This window comes from Myodes glareolus, chromosome 27, assembly GCF_982192425.1.
Source record: "Myodes glareolus chromosome 27, mMyoGla1.1, whole genome shotgun sequence".
NCBI classification, from domain to species: Eukaryota; Metazoa; Chordata; class Mammalia; order Rodentia; family Cricetidae; genus Myodes; species Myodes glareolus.
Genome location: NC_142052.1, coordinates 24,990,504 through 25,012,171, shown reverse-complemented (window position 1 = coordinate 25,012,171; position 21,668 = coordinate 24,990,504). Strand labels below are relative to the sequence as shown.

At 44.9% G+C, this 21,668-nt stretch overlaps 1 protein-coding gene across 24 annotated transcripts in view; it reads left to right on the top strand.

Moving 5' to 3' along the window:
- Positions 1-21,668, top strand: part of Epb41l3 (erythrocyte membrane protein band 4.1 like 3) — a 228,905-nt gene that overhangs the window by 186,774 nt on the left and 20,463 nt on the right. For 10 of the 24 annotated variants that reach the window (XM_087902317.1, XM_087902313.1, XM_087902316.1 and 7 more), the window contains 7 exons: positions 1,880-2,098; positions 3,116-3,203; positions 7,391-7,543; positions 9,161-9,258; positions 10,419-10,594; positions 13,893-14,113; positions 17,388-17,933. In XM_087902317.1, the coding sequence (XP_087758443.1) occupies positions 1,880-2,098; positions 3,116-3,203; positions 7,391-7,543; positions 9,161-9,258; positions 10,419-10,594; positions 13,893-14,113; positions 17,388-17,933 (1,501 nt within the window). The remainder of the gene's footprint in view (positions 1-1,879; positions 2,099-3,115; positions 3,204-7,390; positions 7,544-9,160; positions 9,259-10,418; positions 10,595-13,892; positions 14,114-17,387; positions 17,934-21,668) is intronic. The other 14 variants (XM_087902321.1, XM_048435593.3, XM_048435567.3 and 11 more) reach the window with 3 other exon arrangements.

The window sequence follows — 21,668 nt, the reverse complement described above, 5'->3', positions numbered from 1 at the left end:
GAGGCTACCAGCTTATTACTGTCCTCCCCCAGAGAGTTGCCCTGTGTCCTTTTTCAAACCACTAATTCCATTTATGCAGACTCTACCCTCCTGATCTGATCATCTGTCAAAGGCCCCGCCTCCCAGCCCGTCACACAGGGCGGGGCTAGCATTTCAGCATTTGAATTCAGGGGCAGAAGTGGGGCACAGACATCCAGGACCATCATTCTCCCTCCGCATGCCTTTGTAGATATGTCCACCCTGTGCTCTGGAAGCTCCCCCACCCCCACCCCCGTCCCTCACTGTGCTTGGCAGTGAGGTTACGGCCAAAGTGACTTAGAAAAGAAATTGCTGCAAACAGTGCCCTCCACTTTTGCTGCACTGAAGAATACTTTTACTAAAATCTTTGAGAAGAGTTAACGATTAGTTCCAGGGCATTTTATATTTGCCAGAAATCAGAGAAAAATTATATTTTGTCTATATAAAGACACTTCTGCTTGGAATTAAATAATTAGTTATGACTAATTGTGTGGTTTTAGACCCTAAGTGTGCTTGAACTTATAAATTCATGCACAGTTCCTGTCTACTATGTGGTGTCTGTAGAATCTGTGATGTGTGTAAGAACTCTAATATCTGAATTCTGTAGGCTTCTCATCTGTCAGTGGCTGAACTTGCTTCCTGGAGGCCTGCAGCCTTCTCTCTCGCACGGAGAGTAGACAGCTGTAGCCCTTAAAGCTCATGGGTGTTGGCACCTACTGTTAATTTTTATTTAATTCCTTTGATTTTTATATTGCAGAATCTGTGAATCTCAAACAGAAGATAGATCAGCTAGTAATGTAGTTGCTTTATGACATCATGGCAGAGCTGTGTGAAAATACTTTTATATTTCTCCCATTTAAAACTTTACCTGTAATGATAAGAGTCCCAGATTTCAAGGCAGGAGATTTTTATAGAACTTGTATCAGCTAAATTCCAGGAAAATATCACACTGAAAAGAAATGAAAGAGTAGAAAGTATTTGTTCTTAGAAATGCAGCCACTGATTTTTAGGCATAAAGCAAAGAAAACCAGCCTATGATTCACAATCCCAGAGAATCTAGACAGCAGTGAGGACCCTAAGGAGACAGATATGGATCTAATCTACATGGGAAGTAGAAAAAGACAAGATCTCCTGAGCAAATTGGGAGCATGGGGACCATAGTAGAGGGTTGAAGGGGAAGAGGGAGGAAGCTAGGGGAGCAGAAAAAAATGTATAGCTCAATAAAATAAAAAAATATATATTTTTTTTAAAAAAAAGAAAAGCAAAGAAATGCAGCCACTGAGAATAGATTTCCTGAACCACAGCTGTTGGGTTAGCTGAGGTCGGCGTGGTCATATGCAAAGACCTGCCATCTAGGTCTTAGAAGGAGCCCTCTGTGAAGACTGCATGGCGTCTGGTGGTTTTATATAAGAACATCCTTTTATGTTATAGTTTGCCCCGTCTGATTGCCGAGATTGTGTAAAACTAGGACAATCTGTTTTTAAATGTCTTTTGCTCTGCGCTTGATTGATAAAGCCTTGTTTTATTGTGAAGAGTTCCTTCTTCTAGGTTCCTTAAGTACCGTTTGTACCCGTAGTCCCTCCTTATATAGACTGAAATCATATAAATCTTATACACTGTATCTCCTTAGTTGAAATCATTATGACAGTATGCAGTTGTGTCCTTAAAGAGGTTACTGGCCTGGGAGAACTTCTTTATAAATAATAAATGCTCTTCTTTTTTTTTTTAATTTTCTTAAATCCTTGGAAATCTCATACATGAATGTAATGTTTTTAAATATGTTCGCCCTGCACGGCCCCTTCCAAGTTCTTTCCGTGTGTCCTAACGCCAGCTTTCTCTTTGTCCTTTTGGCCCCTGGAAGGTACTACCTCTGCTTACAGCTGCGTGATGACATAGTGTCGGGAAGGCTGCCCTGTTCCTTTGTGACCCTGGCCCTGCTGGGCTCCTACACAGTGCAGTCAGAACTCGGGGACTACGATCCCGAGGAGTGTGGGAGCGATTACGTCAGCGAGTTCCGCTTTGCTCCAAACCACACGAAAGAACTGGAGGATAAGGTGGTGGAACTGCACAAGAGCCACAGGTCAGTGTGGAAGGCCGTGTTCACCCATTGCACACTTCTCAGGGCCACAGGTCAGTGCAGAAGGCCCGTGTACATCCATTGCACACTTCTCAGAGCTGCAGGTCAGTGCGGATGGCCTGTGTTCACCCATTACACACTTCTCAGGGCCATAGGTCAGTGTGGAAGGCCGTGTGCGCCCATTGCACACTTCTCAGGGCCACAGGTCAATGGGGAAAGCCGTGTACATCCATTATACACTTCTCAGAGCCACAGGTCAGTGTGGAAGCCCGTGTATATCCATTGCACACTTTCCGGGGCCACAGGTCAGTGCGGAAGCCTGTGTGCACCCATTGCACACTTCTCAGGGCCACAGGTCAGTATGGAAGGCCATATGCATCCATTGCACACTATTCAGGTCCCCAGTCAGATTCGAGGTCCAGGGGCTGAGGGCGGGGTGGAGACCACGCCTGGTAGCAGTAAACTCGTAAACTCCCTCTCAGAACATCCAGGCTTCCTTTTGCGAGTACTCCTACAAAACGATCTATCTCGTAATTGTTTTCTCGTGTATATGCTAAGAACTTCTCACCCAGCACACCTAGAAGCAGACATGTTTCAGATTTCAGATATTTTCAGACTATTTGAATAGTTATATAATGTAGTAACATATCTTTGGGATGAAATATGAGTCTAAATAGGAGATTTCACTTATGTTCCATAAACGCCTGATCTGCATGACCCCCAGGTCGCTTCATACAATATTTTTAGTACGCCTTGAGGTTGTATCAATGCTTTAAAAGGTGCAGATTTTTGGAGCATCTCAGCTTTGGAATTTTTGAATTAGGGGGGCCCAAACCTGTGTCTGCTGGTCTCCCAATGAAGGCTTTCTTACACAGTGGCAGGGAGCGGAGTGGGAGACCGCAGCCCTACCAGATAGAGGGAGAGCAGCTGAGTGACATACGGGGCAACCGTGGCTAATTGCTCTTCGTTTTCAGTTCTAATTGACCAGAAAAGCTTAACGCTTACTTTTTTTCTAATCAGAGGAATGACACCCGCAGAAGCAGAGATGCATTTCTTGGAAAATGCCAAAAAACTCTCCATGTATGGGGTCGATTTACATCATGCTAAGGTAAGCATTTTCAAACCCTAGCCTACTTTGTTATTGGAATTTGAACTTCATTTAGTGTAAATGAAGACCTCTGTGCTTCAAACCAGTGTGCCTTTGAAACCCCGTTCCATGTTAAAACAAACAGTGCTCATCTTTGAAGCTAGGTACCCTTCACGGCTCAGCCGTCCAGTACTGCTGTGGCTATGCCTCCCGGAAGACGGCCAAAGATGAAGTCTCTGTTGCCTGTTGATTCCACAGTAACCTTAACCCTGACCTCCGAGCCCTACCTCTCTGTGCCTCCTCTGACACAGATGTATTTCCCACTCTGTACTGGCACTCCCTTTGTGTCCCCAGTACCCTGCTTCTGTCCTTTCCCTGAACATAACCTCCCTCTTTGTCTGGATAGTTCCACTCTTCTCTGTCTGTCTGTCTGTCTGAACTTGGCCAGTTGTCCAGTGCCAAGTGGTTTTGCCCCTGTTTTAAAGCCCTACTAAGCGTTCAGTGAATTGGGGTTAAATTTAAAGAATTCTGGCTCTAAGGCTTAATCTCTCTGACATATATAGCCAGTGCTTTGACATAAGAGTCTTTAGAAGTAGTGCAGCTGAGAGTGGCCACCCAGGACAAGGGTTGCCTTGCCGACCGGTAACGGGTGCAGTGATGGAGTGCATGAGCTGCACCTTGGGAAGGAAGAAGTTGGGGTTCAGCCACAGGAGGGTTGCAGTCATGGTAGAAGATAGAGTAGTTCTGACTCCACATCGTGCTTTTTCTAAAATTTCCTTCTCAACATTGAGAGGATGCGTCCACGTCTCCACATCCACTATTTAGACAGCTGTGAGCAAACACACTGTGAAAACACAGAGAAGCACTTAAAGCATTTATCAACACAACGTGTGAAGTCTGTTGGGGCTCTGGAGATGCGATCTTGTATTTTAGCCTTGCTCCAAAGGTCAGTCCTGTAAGATCATGAGTAGTTTCTTCTGGCTGTCTCTGACAAGATAATATCAGTCCTGTAAAGGGGTAAGGATTTGACCCCTGATGGATGTCCCCAGTCTCACGGTCTGAAACTCCAAAGAATATGTGATTGCAGGCTTCTAAGGAAGTAAGTCTCTTTTAAATTCTGAGGCCTAGAGATAAAGAGATTCCAGCTGGCCAAGTTCAAGGAAACGTAACACCATAATAAACCAACAGAAGGAAGTCTGTGCTCAATCTGTAAGTCCTGTTGATAAGTGGGGGCACACTTGAGTTGACTTTTGGGGAGCAAGGCAAATCTACAGTGAGATTGGGCAGGAAAATGGTAGACATCTGGATTTGTTGTCTATGTGGTTTGATTGGTGATGTCTTTGGATCACCCTGAGCATCACGGAGGACAAGCACTTCTAAGTTGCATGTACTAATAAGATCTCTATGAGCGTGGCTGGGACTCCTGCCCGGGGTATGCCGGTATATTAAATGCCAAGCTCCTTGACATTTGTCTGTGATCACAGCAGTGAGTTCCCTTTTCGTTCATTTTTTTCTACATTATTCCAGCTATACATTTGGGTCATGGTTTTAATAAAACTAAGGACATACAGTGAGATTTTATTTTAAATCCTCTTCATGTTTTTTGTTTCCATTTGGCTAAAAAGGTGAAGAAATGATCATGGAAAGATAGTCTGGGGGAATGTGGCATGACTTTTGTGTTACGTCATGCACTGTGAGTCATTTACTACCCAGAAATAAAGATTAGTGCGTCCTTGGGGAAGCGCGACTCAGGATGTATCATTGCTACCAGGAAAAATCAAGGCACTTAACATCGCGGTACCTACTGAACTTAAATAGATGGCTGCTTTTTGTTTAATAATATGATTTGAAATTATGTCAATTAAGAATAATGACTTATGGAAGCAGAATGCAGCCTGTTATAGGATTTTATCTGAATATTGCGCATAACAAATGGTTCAGTTGTGGACTTCATTTTCTCATGAAGCCGTGCTCCATCCTGACAAGAAGGAAATTGACTGAATTAAATTGGTGCTAATTTCTGGTTGTCAATGAGCCACTTCTCTTGTGTGGATGCCATGAGTGTCTTTGGGCTTAAGATCCCCTTAAACGTTCTGGATTGTGATCTCAGACTCCAGAGCTCATCATAAAGAATAATACCCATGTTTGTTGATGATCTTGTATTTGGGAAACCTATCCTAAATAATTTGTTTCTCTTAGGAAATCTATATGTACTTGTTTGTCAAGATCCATCTTACTAGGTTTTGTCAAAGTTATCTATTTGATGTAAGATTGTGAAGTGCGTGTGTGTGTGTGTGTGTGTGTGTGTGTGTGTGTGTGTGTGTGTGTGTTCCTATCAGATTTCCTATGGGTGAAATAGGAAAGGACAGTAGTAGTTTGTAGTGACTCTGAGTGGCCAGAAGGACTAGGTGTGGTGATACATAGTGGCAAAGGCAGGAAGACTGAGAGTTGGAGGCCACTAGAGCTGCACTACAAGACCTCAGAAGTCTGTAGGTCGATGCTAGAGCAAAGCTCCGGGTTAAATCCTTGGTGCTGCAGGAAAACACAAATGAATGAATGCAAATGGATTCGAGCGATAACAGAACTCTTTGCCCTCATCGGGACAGACTGACAGACACACCCAGGTCTGTCTGCAGCCAGCACAGCAGGCTTATGAATGCTAGCCTAGAGAAGTGCTCCAAGAAGGGCAAGGGAAACTTTAATATCAAAGAGCCATGAGATTATCTCAATCTGTGGCTATAACAGAAATTTTGTTACAGAAATATCTTTTGTTGCTGTAGTTAGTGAGCGACAGACTTCACATTTTCATTTCTTTCCTTCACCTTCACTTTCAACAAACTTACTGACTTTGATACCCACTAGGCAGGCCCTGTGCTGGCCAGTTACGGGGGCAAAGCAGAGTGCAGTCCTAGCCAGCTAAGTCTCCAGGGAAGGGGAGATGAGGGGAGACTTAGTCGTAGCTCCCCAGGCTGACAGATGTGGAGGGGATGCCAGCCATTTAAGGAGCCACACACAGCAAATGCATAGGAAGCGAGGGGTGGGCCTTTCCTTTACTGATCTGTTTTCTTTATGCTCGGTGACATAAGAGGCGGCGAGAATATAGATAATAATGAAAATGGTTTTAATTTCCTTTTCCTCTTTGGACAAAGGCATAAAAATATTTATGTCCAGGGAAAATGGCTCAAAGAACAGCTGTGGAAGCAGTGCCTCCCCCTGCCGGCCTGTCTTCTTAGGCTCCAAGCGCCCTCCTCTGAGTGACCTTAGGAGCAGACGAGCTGGTTTCCAAGCACCAACACTAGTGACTTTGGGTGCGTAAGGTTACAGGTTCCTAAGTTGCCCCTTCAGATTAAAGCCCCTACCAGTACGGGTTACATTATAATAAAAAAAATCTTTTATTAAAATATTAAATCCTGACTTCAAATCATTTCACCTTATGGAATAAGTTGATATCAAATAAAGTATCAAAGTAAAAATGTTTTATTTTAACTTTTGTATTTTTTTCAAAATTTAATGTTTTCAATGAAAGGCCTTTCATTCTGGAAGCACAGAGCTCTTTTGTTCGTGGTGAGGGTCATAGAAAGCTCCCACCACATAGGAGGAGGAGGTTCTGCTGTTTGGTCTCTCGTTGTTCCCTCTCCACTCCCCTGGTATGGCGCAGTGACTCCAAGCTGACAGGCCCAGGTCAACTACTAGACAGAGTCCTACCTGTCACTTCCTGGGCAGGACCTGCCTGTGAAGAAGCTTCCTGTGTCTTTCACATGCGTTCTGATGCCATCCGGTCTTTCATCCATCAAAGCCACCACGGATGTACATATTACAGATTCCAGAGGAGAAGACATTCAAAGGGGACAGACATCACGAGGACACCTCTTAAGCCAGGGTGCTGGGTGGCTCCATGCCTCAGAATTTCATAGTGAAGACTGTGTGTGTGTGTGTGTGTGTGTGTGTGTGTGTGTGAGTGTGCACTCTGTGTGCAGTGTTAGTGCTATAAGTCTCATATACTTGGGTGAATTGATTTAACTTCACCAGCCCCCATAGTGAAAAATGCCATCATTAAAATACTATTATGAAGTAGTGATTTTTTTTAAAAATTGCAGCAGTATTTTTCATATTTAAATTAGTCAATTATAACTTCTGTCATGGAGTTCTAGACCTTGTACCTGCAGAACATGGAAATAAGTGGCGTGCTGCTCCATTGTGTCTTCCAGGATTCGGAAGGGGTAGAAATTATGTTGGGAGTCTGTGCGAGCGGTCTATTGATTTACCGTGACCGGCTTCGGATAAACAGATTTGCTTGGCCTAAGGTCCTAAAAATTTCATATAAAAGGAACAACTTTTACATTAAAATAAGGCCCGGGGAGGTAAGTACATGCATATTTTTCACAGGCTTTGGGAAGAAGGGTCCCAGGTGCGTGAAGAAAGATAGACTGTGTTTGCGGGTTCCAAGCGTTGTGGGACAGGGAGAATTATGTCTCAGTGCCTCTGAGCGTTCGGTGTGGGTCTCTCCAGCAGATAGTAACAAAATGTTCCCTTCTTTTTAGGTTATTCAGGTTTTTTTAACCAACTGCATATACTAATGAAAAACTTTTAAAATCATATTTTAATGTAAAATCAAGATTCCTGCCTATTTTTCATATACTTCAAGGTGTGGTTAAGAGGTCTCTTTCTGTGTCCTGTTATAATCGCACCCCCATGTTTTCTCCTATAAATCATGCTGCTCCCTCGAGTCAATACCTTCAGGAGAGCATGCTTTAAAGTACAAACGTTGGAGCAGAGTTCTGAATGCGAATTATGTAGCTTTTTTATTAGAGAAACTATTAATAAAAATTGTTAATACTCTTAAAGCAAAAACCTGCACAATGACCTTGCATCTTCCTTAGCAATTTGTCCATAATAAGCTATACATGCCTGCTCCTCAGCACACTCTTAGGAGGAAATTAATAAATTAATAAATTTTAATAATACCTAAAATTTCTAATGGGTGTAGTTAGTATATTAAAAGCTGTCAAGACTCTAAGATCCCTACTCATTTATGTCTCTGAACACACTCTGATAAAGTACAAGAATTGGTTTTTAAGATTTTACCTCTCCCGTGGAGTATCTGGGTGAAAAATCATGTTTAAAAATTAAAGCCTACGGATGTAGAAATGGCTCTGAGGTTAACCTCACTTGTTGCTTGTGTAGAGGACCCAGATTCAATTATCAGCACCCACATGGTGGCTCACAAGCATCTGTGATTCCAGCCCCAGGGAATCTGGTGCTCTTTTCCAGAAGTCTCAGGCACTGGTCATGAAAATAGTGCACATACATACATGTGCACAATACTAAAACATGATACAGAGGGACGGATATTTTACCTTGAGAGCTTAAATGGCTGACAAAATATCATCTGAAGAGTCTCACAAGTTGGGAAATATGAAAATGGGTTCTGCCAGCGTGCTGTGTATAATATAGAGGTGTTATCAGTTGGTACTGTGTTATGTATGGTATAGACGTGTTATCATCAGTCAAACTGTTAAACACACGGGGCACCTCAGCAGTATCACAGAATGAAGCATCCACTGTGGAGAAAGGATTTGTACTTCTATTTCTAGGTCTGCAAGAGACTTTTTTTTTTGTACATTTGTGTTAATTTTCTGAGCATTTTAATTCAAGTCCTCATGCCATTGACAAAACATGGGAACGTAATGTGAAATGAGATCAGGGCTAATTGATCTCTGGGGGGAATCCACATGTCTCCCTGATCTGAGTTTAGATTGAGCTTCCACAGATTGTTAGCAGTTACCTACACTTCAGGCCTGCTGAGGTGGTGGGTAAAGGGATGGTTTAAAAGGAGCGGATTCTGCACATCACAGCCGACTCGGTAACGAAAACAGGAATGATGGACTGCAAGTCTGTAAATGTTTTGTGGAGTTGTTATTTATAGAATACCAAACTGCACTCTAATCTCTCTTGTGTGTGTGTTTTAAATATTTCAGTTTGAACAGTTTGAGAGTACCATTGGGTTCAAATTGCCGAACCATCGGGCTGCCAAGCGCCTCTGGAAAGTGTGTGTGGAGCATCACACATTTTTCAGGTAGGGGGTGAATGTTTGGGTTTCTTCCTAACAAAATTGTGAACTGTTGGGGCCACCTGTACCAAGGGAAAAAAAAGTGCAGGGAAAACATCATGGACGTTTCTGTTCCTGTCATCACAATGGTCACTGTTTCTCCTCTCTGTCCCTCTTCCCATCCTCTGTTGGGGGAGGGACGCAGTGCATGCCTGCCACTGTACACATAGAGGTCAGAGGACAACCTTGGGTATCCGTGCTCACCTCCCTCTGTGTTTAATACAGGGTCTGCTGTTCACTGCTGTTCACCAGGCTGGGCTCCCCTGTCCCAGATCCCTATAGCCATGCTAGATCTACCCTGCCCAGGCTTAAGTGGGTTTGGGGGATCCGAACTCGGGATCTTATGTTTGTGTAGCACCCTCCCCAGCTTTGCTTCTTTTTTGAGACACAGCCTCTGTATAGTCCAAGCTATCCTGAGGCTCCCAATTCTCCTCCCCCAACCTCCTGGGAGCTGGGGTCACGGATCTATGCCCCCATACCCAGCTCACACGAAGCTCCTTGACAGAAATCCTAAAAGAACATCTGACTAAATCTCAAGAATTTTCCTTAATTTATTTTGTGTTTTCATTATTTTATTTCATAGTTTTCATGTATCCTATCTGTTCCTTACATGTGTGTGTGTGTGTGTGTGTGTGTGTGTGTGTGTGTGTGTAACAGGTCTCCATAGCCCAGGCTGACCTTGAACTCACTATGTAGCTGAGGGTGACCTTGAACTTCTGTCTCCATCTCCTAAATTCTAGGATTACCAGCATTTACCGTCATACCTGACTTAAAATTTATGTGTGTGTGTGTGTGTGTGTATGTGTGTGTGTGTGTGTGTATGTGTGTGTGTAGTACTAGGAATAGAACCCAAGGCCCTGGCATACAAGGCAAGCATCCTGCCACCAAGCTATATCCCCTGAACATTCCTTTCTCTTCTGCCCAACCCTCCCTAGTTTGCTTCAACTTCTGTATAACATTTCTAATTAATATATATTATGTTGACAGTGTTCCTAAAATTAAAAATTAAACTCAGATTCATTTAATTACACATGCGTTGAACTTTTAGCACAAAAAGCAAAGCAGTCAGCTCTGAACACCACCTGGGCATGCATTAATTTTTCTGGTGTTTTCTTTCATGCCGTTAGATTATTGCTACCAGAAGCACCTCCAAAGAAATTCCTGACCTTGGGCTCCAAGTTCCGGTACAGTGGCAGAACTCAGGCGCAGACGAGAAGAGCCAGTGCGTTGATAGACCGCCCGGCGCCTTACTTCGAGCGCTCCTCCAGCAAACGTTATACCATGTCTCGCAGCCTGGATGGAGGTAGGCAATGCTAACTGACTCTCTGTAACTCTACGGTAGGGCATGGGAAATAACCATGAGCTTTGGGTAAACAGGGTTACCCCATTGCTCTCTGAGAAATGACGTCGTGTGGATCCGCGCGACTGAATGGCAGATTCTGAGCATTCTCATTTCCAAAGGCTGTCAGTGTCGGTCTGTTTTATTGTGAGCTCATGTTGGGGTACGTCAGTACTTGGGGGATGAGGGTCTCGTCTTTTGCAGCCTGAACCTTGAGAAAACATCTTCCTTCTAAATGCAGGCCTCACAGATCTAGAGTTCAGTTCTCTTCCGGGCAGACCTTCAAGGATTAACAGGAAGAAAACTCTAAGCTAAATACATCTCTAAACGTTAGAGAGAATGGGCGTTATCAGTCTGCTTGTGATGGGTGGGAGAAAGCATCGCTGTAGCCAATGGCCGTCTCCTGTCTAGTGCGGCCAGAGATGACCCGTCAGCTGGCCTCAGGGAAGGGCATGATCTTGAGTTTTCAGTAGGGCTGCTTTTGTCTGCAGTGTGGGTGGGATGTTACCCTTCATGGCAGAGAGCTGTGCTTTCTGACCCAGGGTGTGTTGCACTAGCAACACTTAGGACCTGGTTGTGGGCAAGGCTCTGGCGTCTAACTCAGCGCCTGGCCATGCCTTGGCTGATTCATGGAAAACTCATCCTGAATGAATAAGGAATTCCACCTTTCTGAAAGGCATGCACAATTTTAATAAGTAAGCCTAAATGGAAAGGGGAAATTAGATTGCCTGGGGCCCTCTGTACTCATCTGTATTTCCCAGCTGCTCCTTCCTTGTTGGGTTTCGACTCCCTTCAACCCATTCCCCACATCCCTGATTAAGAAACAACCATGCTTGTACTGTGAGGCTGTGTTGTATATATTGCTCCTGGTGTAAAAAAACAAGACTCATCTAGATACGTAGGAAAATGCACACCACAGCCCAGGCTCTGCGGCCCTCGGTTTTAGTCATGTGAAAATGGACGTAAGACCACCTTCAGCAGGGTTGTTATGAGGAAGCATTCCCAGTGTTTATATAATTGTCACTGTGACTATGCTGGCAGTTACTCTCAGAGGCTTTGTCGGCAGACCACAACATTAATTTACAATCAGTCCTCATATCTGAAGGCGCTGACTCTACGGTAAACCAAATGTAGATTGAAAATGTAGGTTGAAAATATGAGAGACTCCAGGGTGGGTGGGGATTAAACTTACCAAACAGGCCCAAGACCCTAGGTTCAGTTCTGTCCCCAGCTGATAGATGATAGTAGACAGACATACAGACATACAGATAAAGAACTATAACACTTCCATTATAACACTATAATTTCTTCCCCTTAAAAAAATCCATACTGAGTGCACAAAGGCTGTTTTCTTTCATTATTCTCTAAGCCGTGCAATGTGATAACAATTTACATATCATCTGCATAGTGTTCAGCATTAGAAGCAGTAGAGATGGTTTAAACACTACAGGCCGATGTGCAGATTGTATGTAAAAAGTGTGTCTTTTTCGGTAGGGACTTGAGCATCTCCAGATTAAGTATTCAGGGAAGTCCGGAACAATCCACAAGACATATCAAGAGAGAATGCCTCTGTTTTGTATCTTTCGATAGTTCTAGGCCCAACACCATTTGCAGTCGAATTAAGACATGAAAATCTCCATGTTAACACCAAAGCTTTTCTTTCCTGTTCTTTAGTCTGCTAACAATTTGTATGTTCTCTAAGTCAGTGTCTGAGGACGTGCCGTAGAGTCATGCCTTTCTTTCTGCTGAATGCCGCCCACTCTGTGTGGTGACGTGCGCCCGAGGGGATATGGCTGTTGTCACTGTTGTGTTCCTCGTGGCCTTTGTGTGAAAATGGTTGTTGAGCAAACAGAAGACAATTGTGAAACCAATGTACTAATATCATGCTGTCTCTTCCTTTCTGCCCAAAAGTGATGTTAGTATGTGTTGTCTCGCTCTTTGTTGCCCTGCCAATTCTAGAATGTTTTCTGCTGCAGCACCGAGTGCCGTGTCTGCATGGTGGAACATTCAACTGCTTTTTCACAAGACAGCGGCCTGTTTATAACAGCATAACCGGCTGCTGAAATCGTCAGCTTTTCATCAGCATAAAGGGGCAGAGAATATCTTAGTGAAGGATCTCATTCAGATTCCTTTTCTGTTTTGTTTTGGTTGGAGTTTTAAAAGCCCTATCTCTGTCTGTGATCGACTGTGGGGTGTTTGAAAAGAAGCGTTTATAAGTTTCAGTGTGTTTTTATGATAGCTAAGCCCTAAAAGAATAACTAGCAAAATTTAATATTAATCATATTTAAGCCCTGAACTGAATGAAACATCTTTCACTAAGACAGCAGCTGGGATGAGGGGCTGAACCTCACATCCCTGTGCTCACGTGGTCTGCCTCTGCATGGTCTAGCTGAGATGAGGGGCTGAACCTCACATCCCTGTGTTCATGTGGTCTGCCTCTGCATGGGTCTAGCTGGGATGAAGGCTGATCCTCACATCCCCGTGCTCACGTGGTCTGCCTCTGCATGGGTCTAGCTGGGATGAAGGCTGATCCTCACTTATGCTCACATAGTCCGCTTCTGCATGGGTTTTGATGGCTAGCAACGTTTGTCTTGTTTTCCCCAAACAGTCGAGGTGAGAATGAAGTTTACATGCATATCCCCGTGGCAGCCTCTTTCAAATGCCATGGAAACTAAAACATCTCCGTACATCAGTTTGGCGGAATACCCTTCTAGATTTTATAACCTCTGCCAAAATTAGTAAATTTTAGTACTGTGCTTTGAGCATGTTGTATTGTGTTGAGTATTGCGAAAGGGATGACCTTTTCAACAGTGAGAAATAATATAGAAATAATCCATTGCTCCTTTGGTGAATGGCACTTCCGTGGGTATGCTCAGAGTCACGTGATTAGAGTATTTGCTGTAGATACTGCTATGAATTGTTGAATGCAGGATGAATCTGGTGTGAGTGCCCAGCCAGTGCTCCCGGGAGTAAAGCCAGCCTCCCTACCCTCACTGGGGATTATGAGAACATTACGCATTATTCTAGGGTTCATTTAAGTCATTTAAATGGGCATGTAAATCATTTGCAAACACTGGTCCAGGTGATGCAGAAAGATAGTGCTTGGATAAAAGTCCCCGCAGCTCTCCTCCGCCCTATGCAAACCAGCCTGCTATTTTATACCAGTGTTCTTCTCCTAGCATAGGTACAGTGTGGCGTTGTCGTTCTGTCTTCTGACTTAACTCTTTGGGATTCTATTTCCCCCGATTGTACTTGCTTTTAGCATCCGTGAATGAAAACCATGAAATATACATGAAGGATTCTATGTCTGCTGCAGAGGTTGGCACAGGCCAGTACGCCACAACAAAGGGCATCTCTCAGACCAACTTGATCACTACAGTGACTCCAGAGAAAAAGGCTGAAGAGGAGCATGGTGAGGAAGAGGACCGAAGGAAGAAGGCCGAGGAAGCCACCCCCGTCCCCGCCCTCCGGCTGGAGGGAAAGGTACAGCTCCTGGCTGCCTCCTTGAGCTGTCCTCACCTTTACAAACAGCTCAGAGGTTCTGAGATGGTAGATGGGGGGGGGGGGGGGCGCGAAGGTGGAGGGGCATTCAGACGCCAGCACTGGCCATGGTCATGCCGGAGTTTACGTTATTAATATTATTTCAGCATATTCTTGTAAAGTGGTTTTCTTAACTTTTTGGAAAATTTTAACAAGGAATGTGTTTTACAAGACTTTCAGCAGCTGTTCTGGAAGTGATCTCTTTAAAAAACATTTCAGGTGGTGCAGTACGTTTTTCTGTTTGGACTCGGGTTTTACAGCTGGCACTAAAGCTATTGTCAGTTTCTGGCCCCGTCCTCCTACCCAGGGGTATGTTTCCTTAGATACTAAGGGAACTCGCCTCCGGTTTTTTCTGATGGCATGAACCCTGACTGCCCATAACCTGCGTGTTTGTCTCTTAGTTGTCCCTCTCTAATCTGCAAAGGCGTGGCCTGCTGCAGTGACAGAGAACGTGAACCTGCCATTATAGCCATTTTAATTCATTGCATTCTGTGACATCACTTCCCCCAAATGGAATTGCTTAGATATTAGTTTTTAGTTTCAGATTGGTTTCTAATGATCTGATACTATAGCAACTTCCTAGCAGAACATTTGAAACTTAGCATGTCTGGGAGGCTCGTGCATAGCGACAATGGGAACCGAGAGCCCCCTGTAATATACAGGGCACACAGAGAGGGGGGCCAGGAAGTGAGTCCTCTGACAGCCTCTGGGTTATCCTGAAGTGCCTGTGCATTTGATGCCCTGGTGCTTTGTTGCGTTGACATATTCTTGAGAAAAACAGCGCATGGGACCGCATGGGGCTCCTTCCGGTAAAAACTCAACAGCCTCCTAGGCAGGTAGCTCATCGGATGAATGGTGTCTGTCTGCCTCTGCGAATGTGGCTTAGTGGTAAAGGGCTGTCCCAGTGTGTGGGGATGCTTAGTTTAATATCCAGCACCTCAGAAACCTAAACTGAGTAAATCAACGCTTTCTATAGAAGATGAAAATATCTCAAAACACCCAGTCTGTCATTCTGCTTCTCCTTTTAGGGACACATTCTTAGGGACACAAAAACCAGCACAGAGTGAGGATGACGGCAGCCTTTGGCTCGCTTCTGCCCTCCAAATGTGCTTTGCTCCAAATCTGGCTTTTACCTTCCCCTCATCACTTAAACCAACATAGATCTGATAACTGGAACATGGTTAGGGGCGATAATCCCCCTGGAGTGCAAACACGTACCGTTCTCATCCCTGGTTGTGTCTGATTGTCTTGAGATTGCGATGCCTACACATGATTCTCATGGCTGTGAAACCACACCCAGATGGCAGACGAAAAGGAAGGGTATTTCTGTGTTTGCTTCCAAAGTAGGTTCAGGTTTCCGGAATCCTTTTCCTTTGTTTTTGAGAGACTGTCCTGCGACCTTTGCATGGAGGAAGGAGCAGCGCCCATCTGTGCTGCCGCTGTCCTGGGGGAACGGAAGGACATAGAAACTTCTACCTTCGTAACCCCAGGCCCCGGAAGACCACCTTTCAGCAGAGTCTTCCCATAGGCTGTGTCTGAGATTCAGTCCTGACTGGGTGCTGGCTGTCTCTGCTTTCCCACCTCAAAGCAGTCTTTCCAAAAGCACTTTAATACATGACCCAGAAGGTTAAACCATAATCTTATGCCTTTTAGTCTTCAAAAAGCTGTATAAAGGCTTCTTATTTTTGAACCAAAATGCACTGCTGGAGATAATGTTTAAAAGACTATTTCCCAGGCTGCCTGGGGAGGAGCCTGTTTCTATGACCAAGGCAATGTCTCACCGCCTAGGGAGAGTGGCCTTCACAAAGAGGCAAGGGCCTGCTTGTAACATCTTCTTTGTTCTTAGCTGAACCAGATTTGCACAGATCCCTGTTTAGTATACAATGTTTAACATCAAGTGTGAGGATCAGAGAAACCTTTCAAAGGCTGACAGAGCCAGGTAAACTTTTATCTGGACATTGTGTTTGTCCATACCTCCTGCCTCAGGTGTGGGTTTTCTCACCGCTTTGTTGCTCTATTTATCACATCTAAGTCAGGATTGGACAACCACCACCAAACAGGCTCAGTCATTTCATCCTCTCAAGCTGCTAAGTAACACACATGTGCGTGTGTGCGCGCGCGCACACACACACACACACACACACACACACACACACAGCAGGGGGAACAGCTAAAGAAGGCTATCACAATCCCCACATGTCTTGGCCTTGAACTTATCATTGTATTTGAGCCCCCGTGCTTTGCCCCAGCCTGTTAGGGACTCCTTACTTCTGGCTTTGGCATTGAGACTGCCAGGGTCCCAGAAAATGGAGTCGATTCTCCAATCTCATAAATGCATCGCTCACAGGGAGCACTCCAGCACGTGCTTCATCAATTGTATGAAGATTCAAACCTCAATCGTAAACATACCCCTTATGTTTAGAGAAACCGGGAGGCTGAGAAATTGCATCTTTCCGTTATTTATAGACAATATGTATCAGAAACTAAACACATAGAAACCATGTTCCATGAAAACTGGGGAGTTTTGTTGTTGTTTGCTATTGTTGTTGTTTTGTTTTGTTTTGTTTTGTTTTGCTGCTTGCTTCCTTAAACCACTGTTAAGAACCGAAATCCTGTTTAGCCACCTCGATAAAGAAGCCAAAATGGATGAATCAGAGGAACTTCCATTATCTGTGAGAACCAGAGATCCCAAAATGCTCACCCCTGCCCCCCTCATCCACATCTGTGACTGTGTTCGGACAGGAGCGGGGCCAGAAACGTCTTGATTAGGAAAGCCTCCTGTTTGGGCTGTAATTGGCTAGCCAAGGACAGGAAGGTGACTAGACATTCTGCGACCACAATCAGAATTTGCTTTGTATTTCATTTTCGTTTTGAGTCCAGCTGAGCGGTGGGGCTGATCTGGTTGGGCGCCGCTGCTGAAAGTCTTGGTTCTCGTTGATTAGAGTTCATTGATTAGCTCTGCCACACGTTTGTGCGGCTCCTTCACGGTGACTTCTCTTCGGACCTTTGACAACATTTCAGCCTGTGTATGGCGGTCTGCCGGGGGGAGCCATAGTCCTCCTGGGTGCCGCTGCCAAGCAGGGGGACTGCATGAAAACTCTTGTTTGACAGTTTTGTGTTGGTGCCCACGAGGAAGATAACTAATTGCACTTTTTCTTTTTGTCCTTCTGCATCCATGCTTCCTGCTTCCTGTCCTTCTCTGTCCCCTTTCCATCAGCCACCCGGGCATGGCACTGACTCATGCCCCTCATCACCCCCACCAGCCCACCTTGACCCTGCATCCCCCACGGAGCTCCGCAGGAGGCGTAAGGAGAGTGGAAGCCCCTTTCCAGGTTCTGTGCTGCCTAAAGCCGAGCCAGCCTTGGAGTCTGATGGCCAGGGGAAGGCTTACGTAGGGGACCAAGACGTGGCGTTTAGTTATAGGCAGCAGACCGGCAAAGGAACCACGCTCTTTTCCTTCTCCCTGCAGCTCCCTGAGTCATTCCCCTCGCTCCTAGATGATGACGGCTACCTCTCATTTCCCAACCTGTCTGAAACCAACCTCCTGCCCCAGAGCTGGCAGCACTTCCTGCCCATCCGCTCCCCCTCCCTCCTCCCCTGCTTCCTCTTCATCTTCTTCTTCCTGCTGTCTGCCTCCTTCTCCGTGCCATATGCCCTCACACTCTCCTTCCCTCTGGCTCTGTGTCTCTGCTACCTGGAGCCCAAGGCGGCCTCCTTGAGCGCCTCCCTAGACAATGACCCGAGTGACAGTTCAGAGGAAGAGGTGTGTACCTCAGCATGGAACACACTTTCCCCGCGTGTTCCGTGCTTCAGTCCAAACCAGTGTTAGCTGGCTGCTGCCATAGTGGTCCTACTTTCAGAGCCTCATTTATTGTCTGTGCCACTATGTTGAGGGTTTTTGTGTCGGGGGAGTCCAAGCCAGGCCCCAGGGTTAGGCACAACACCGTGTGGATGTAGCAGTCCATAGCCACCTGTAAATCATTCTGCTACCCACTGAGTTCCACATTGGCTACTTACTCAGCCCGAATGCAATTTCGGAAAACCCATTCACTACGGAAGGGCCGTGTCTTAGTTACAGATTCTGCTCAGTTGCCATCCAGTAAATTAAATCTCATAAGCTACAGACAATAAGATGCAAGTACGGATGGAGTGACCAAGAGATTGTATTAAAGGTTAAGTATGATTGTGTTCAAGTAGCTTTCCCAGATTGCCCGTTTCTCCTCCTGCTAGGATCCCAAATGCTTCCACGGTCCTGTTAGATATAAGGTCTCATTGTTGGCAGGAGGAATGCCTACAGCATTTCACGGTACCTACATAGCATCATCACTCACTGGTACAGCCAGAAGTAGGACCAGAAAGAACCACATGAACCGCATATGCTGTGCTGTGGTGTTCAGGAAATGTTAGGACAACATTTGTGGAAGGTTCCCCGCTCCTTACGCTGGCCAGACTTGTGGATGTATCAGACAGCAACAGGAGACCCTAGTGTCCACATTTTGCAGTGGGGTGCAGTCAGGAAGTTGGCTTAATACTTCTAACCCTGGGACAGGTCTTCTTATAAAGGGAGAGAACCTGTACTTGCAGCCCGTCCATCTCCCTCATCCCAGCCACTATGTGAGTCTGTCCAACTAGCAACATTCCCTCTTAATCGCTCTCCTCCCTGCGGCTCCCCGGCCACGTGAGCAGAACAGCGGCTTTTCTTTTTAAGGACTTCAGTCAGCACAGGAAAAAGAATAGAAGCTGACCCCCAGAGGCGCTGGCTGTCATGTCTTCCCTCTCCCACACGTCTCCCTGAGAGCCCCAAGCTCACCTCTTCCCACAAAGCAAGCACTTTATGTGACAGGAGACAAGCCCAGGACTTTTTGCCTTAGAAAACACAGTCAAGGCCGCACTAAAAAAAAAAACAAAAAAAAACAACAACAACAACAAAAAAAACAGGGTGGGGGGGATAAAGGCTATTCAGTCCCGTGCTTAGTCAGAAATCACAATTTGACCCGCGCTGTTAATGTATGGCGCTGCTAAAGCATGCTGGTTCCTATATTTAGTGGCATTGTACCTGCTTTCTGAGCAGCAATGGGGAAAATGCGAATGGTCTCAAAGGTGCTTTACGGGGCTGCATAGGCTTTTCAGTTCAGCACTGCCTAAGAGCCCTTTTCCAGGATCTTGGTGTGTGTGCATAAAGACATCGGGAACCACTTTCAGTCTCTTTTGCTCTCACTTCCTCACAGCTGCAACACTATCAGATGGTAGAGGACTCGCCTGCTGCAGTCGGGAAGAGAACATTATTTACAAAGACCATTGTCAGGCTTCTAAAGAGTCTTGCTTTTCTTTTAGCAGAAGAATAAGCCCTTAATGCTCATATACATGAATCCCCCGCCCCCTCCCCCAAAAAAGCGATAAAGATTCCTGCTTTATGCTTCTCTAAATTCCGAATCACTGTTTGGACTTTTCTGATGCTAACCACAGAGATCTTGTGCCTAATCCAGGGTTTACATCTTGTTGGAGTTGGTGCATGAGAACTAATGTTAAACTTGGGCATGTCTGCATTACATCAGCAAAACAAATCACAGCAGCCCCCGTTTGAAGCTAGCGGATGTGGAATGGGAGCTCCCCAGGCCTCGCTGCCCTGAGAATTGCAGACTCGGACACTGAGTCCACTCTGACCCCTGCAGAGGTCGTGCCCTCTTCTCTAGCCTCCTCTGCCCATTTTAGCACTTCTGCCACCAGGCCTTGGATGCGGGCATCTGCCTGATATTGACTCTTAGTCCCATGTGTTAAGAGCTGCATACTGTACTTCAGCTTAAGCTAAAGAACTCCTATCTGGTTGTCCCATTTCTCAAAACGCTGCTTATTTACGAAGCTTCTTTTATCCTGTTGGCCTCGAGTGCCCTGGCAGCTAAACTGAGTGACTTTTTAAAATACAATTCATCTCTGCCACTCTTGTTTCTTAAAGCCACTAATGCCATGACCCTTTTTGTGCTGGAGAGAGTCAGTCACTGCCTTTCTCAAAACCAAAACCTAGCATCCAAACATTTTATCATTTCCAACGATGAAGCAGTTGGTTCAGCAGTCTTTCTTCTATGCTTTCAGAATGGCCAAACAACAGGCAGAATATTCAATCACCTTCCACGAAACACTGAGATGAAGTTAGTTTACCATAACATAGGATGTAATTATATATGGATTCCTGAGTCATTTTTTAGAATGCAAAGAAAAGAGAAATTAACTTCAATATGTAAGAAAAAATAATTCGTCAACATATTATATCTTTCAATTGTATAAAGATTATATTACAATAATTCATGACATGATATCCTTTTGCAGCTTTGTGTAGTCACAGGTACATATTATATATTATAATAATATAATAGACTATAACAGCTGCTACCAAGACTGCTTTACTCAATTATTATTTTTTTTGAAGGTTAGGCTGTGAAGTAGAAATGCCAGTGAGTCCACAGATGAGTTTTTTAGATATAGGATCTCATCACTCCATCTTTTTTGGTCCTCATGCCTCCTTACAGAACCATGCCCTGCACCCAGTTTCTGAGGGAGTTTAGATAGGACCAGCAACATTTGATACCTAGGAAAAACAGAGCAATAGCTAACAACAATACATTATAGTTCAGTTCGTTGGCAGCTTGTAGTTCTGTGTGGTAGGAATTCCATGAAGCATTTGACATCCCTTATACAATATGGATACAGCTGTCGTTTCCATTTTCCAAGAAGAAAATGGGTTAGGCCATGAAATATGCACCACATCCCACAGGTTTGAAAAGCAAGGATTTGGACCATTCGGTCTGACATCAGACCCCTTATTCCGACCTGCGGCTGATCTCTACCGCTAAGATGTTGGAAAGTTCATGAAGTCAATTTTAAAATAGTAAGGAAGACTTCTTAAAATGGGAAGAGAATTTCCTCAACAAGGTCGGGCGTGTTTGACACAGCTAATTAAAATAACCAGACATGTGGTTCTTATTTTCTTGAAGGCCTAAAACATCTCCAAGCGACTCTGTCTTTTGTACTAGTCCGAGCCTTCCTTCCTCCAGCCGTCCAGTTGTGGAGGCCTTGGGGTCAGGATAGCCATGCCTGACTCCTGAAAGGGAATTTATAGACACACCTGCCCCAATTTTTAAACGGAGATCAGGTTGTGAAAAGTCTGTTGAAATTTCCCCTACTTTCTCAGGCATACCTGCCAAGGGTGCAGTTCAACTGCTTTTGTTTGTACAAACAAAGTTGTCCTGCCCAGAGATGGGTCAGCAGAGATGAAGCAGTGTTGGCCGCCATTTTGAACGTCCCATGTACATCGCAGCTGTACTTAGGGCCACAGCTCTCCAGCCGCTAGCCAGATGCTTACTTTCAACATATTACTCACAAGCTTTGGCTGAGGGAAATGTACTCATGATTGGATTTATGGATGAGAAGTTGGTTTGTATTGATGGCTCATCATCAATACATAGTTTCTGTCTCAAACCATAAACCCCTCTAAACACATTAA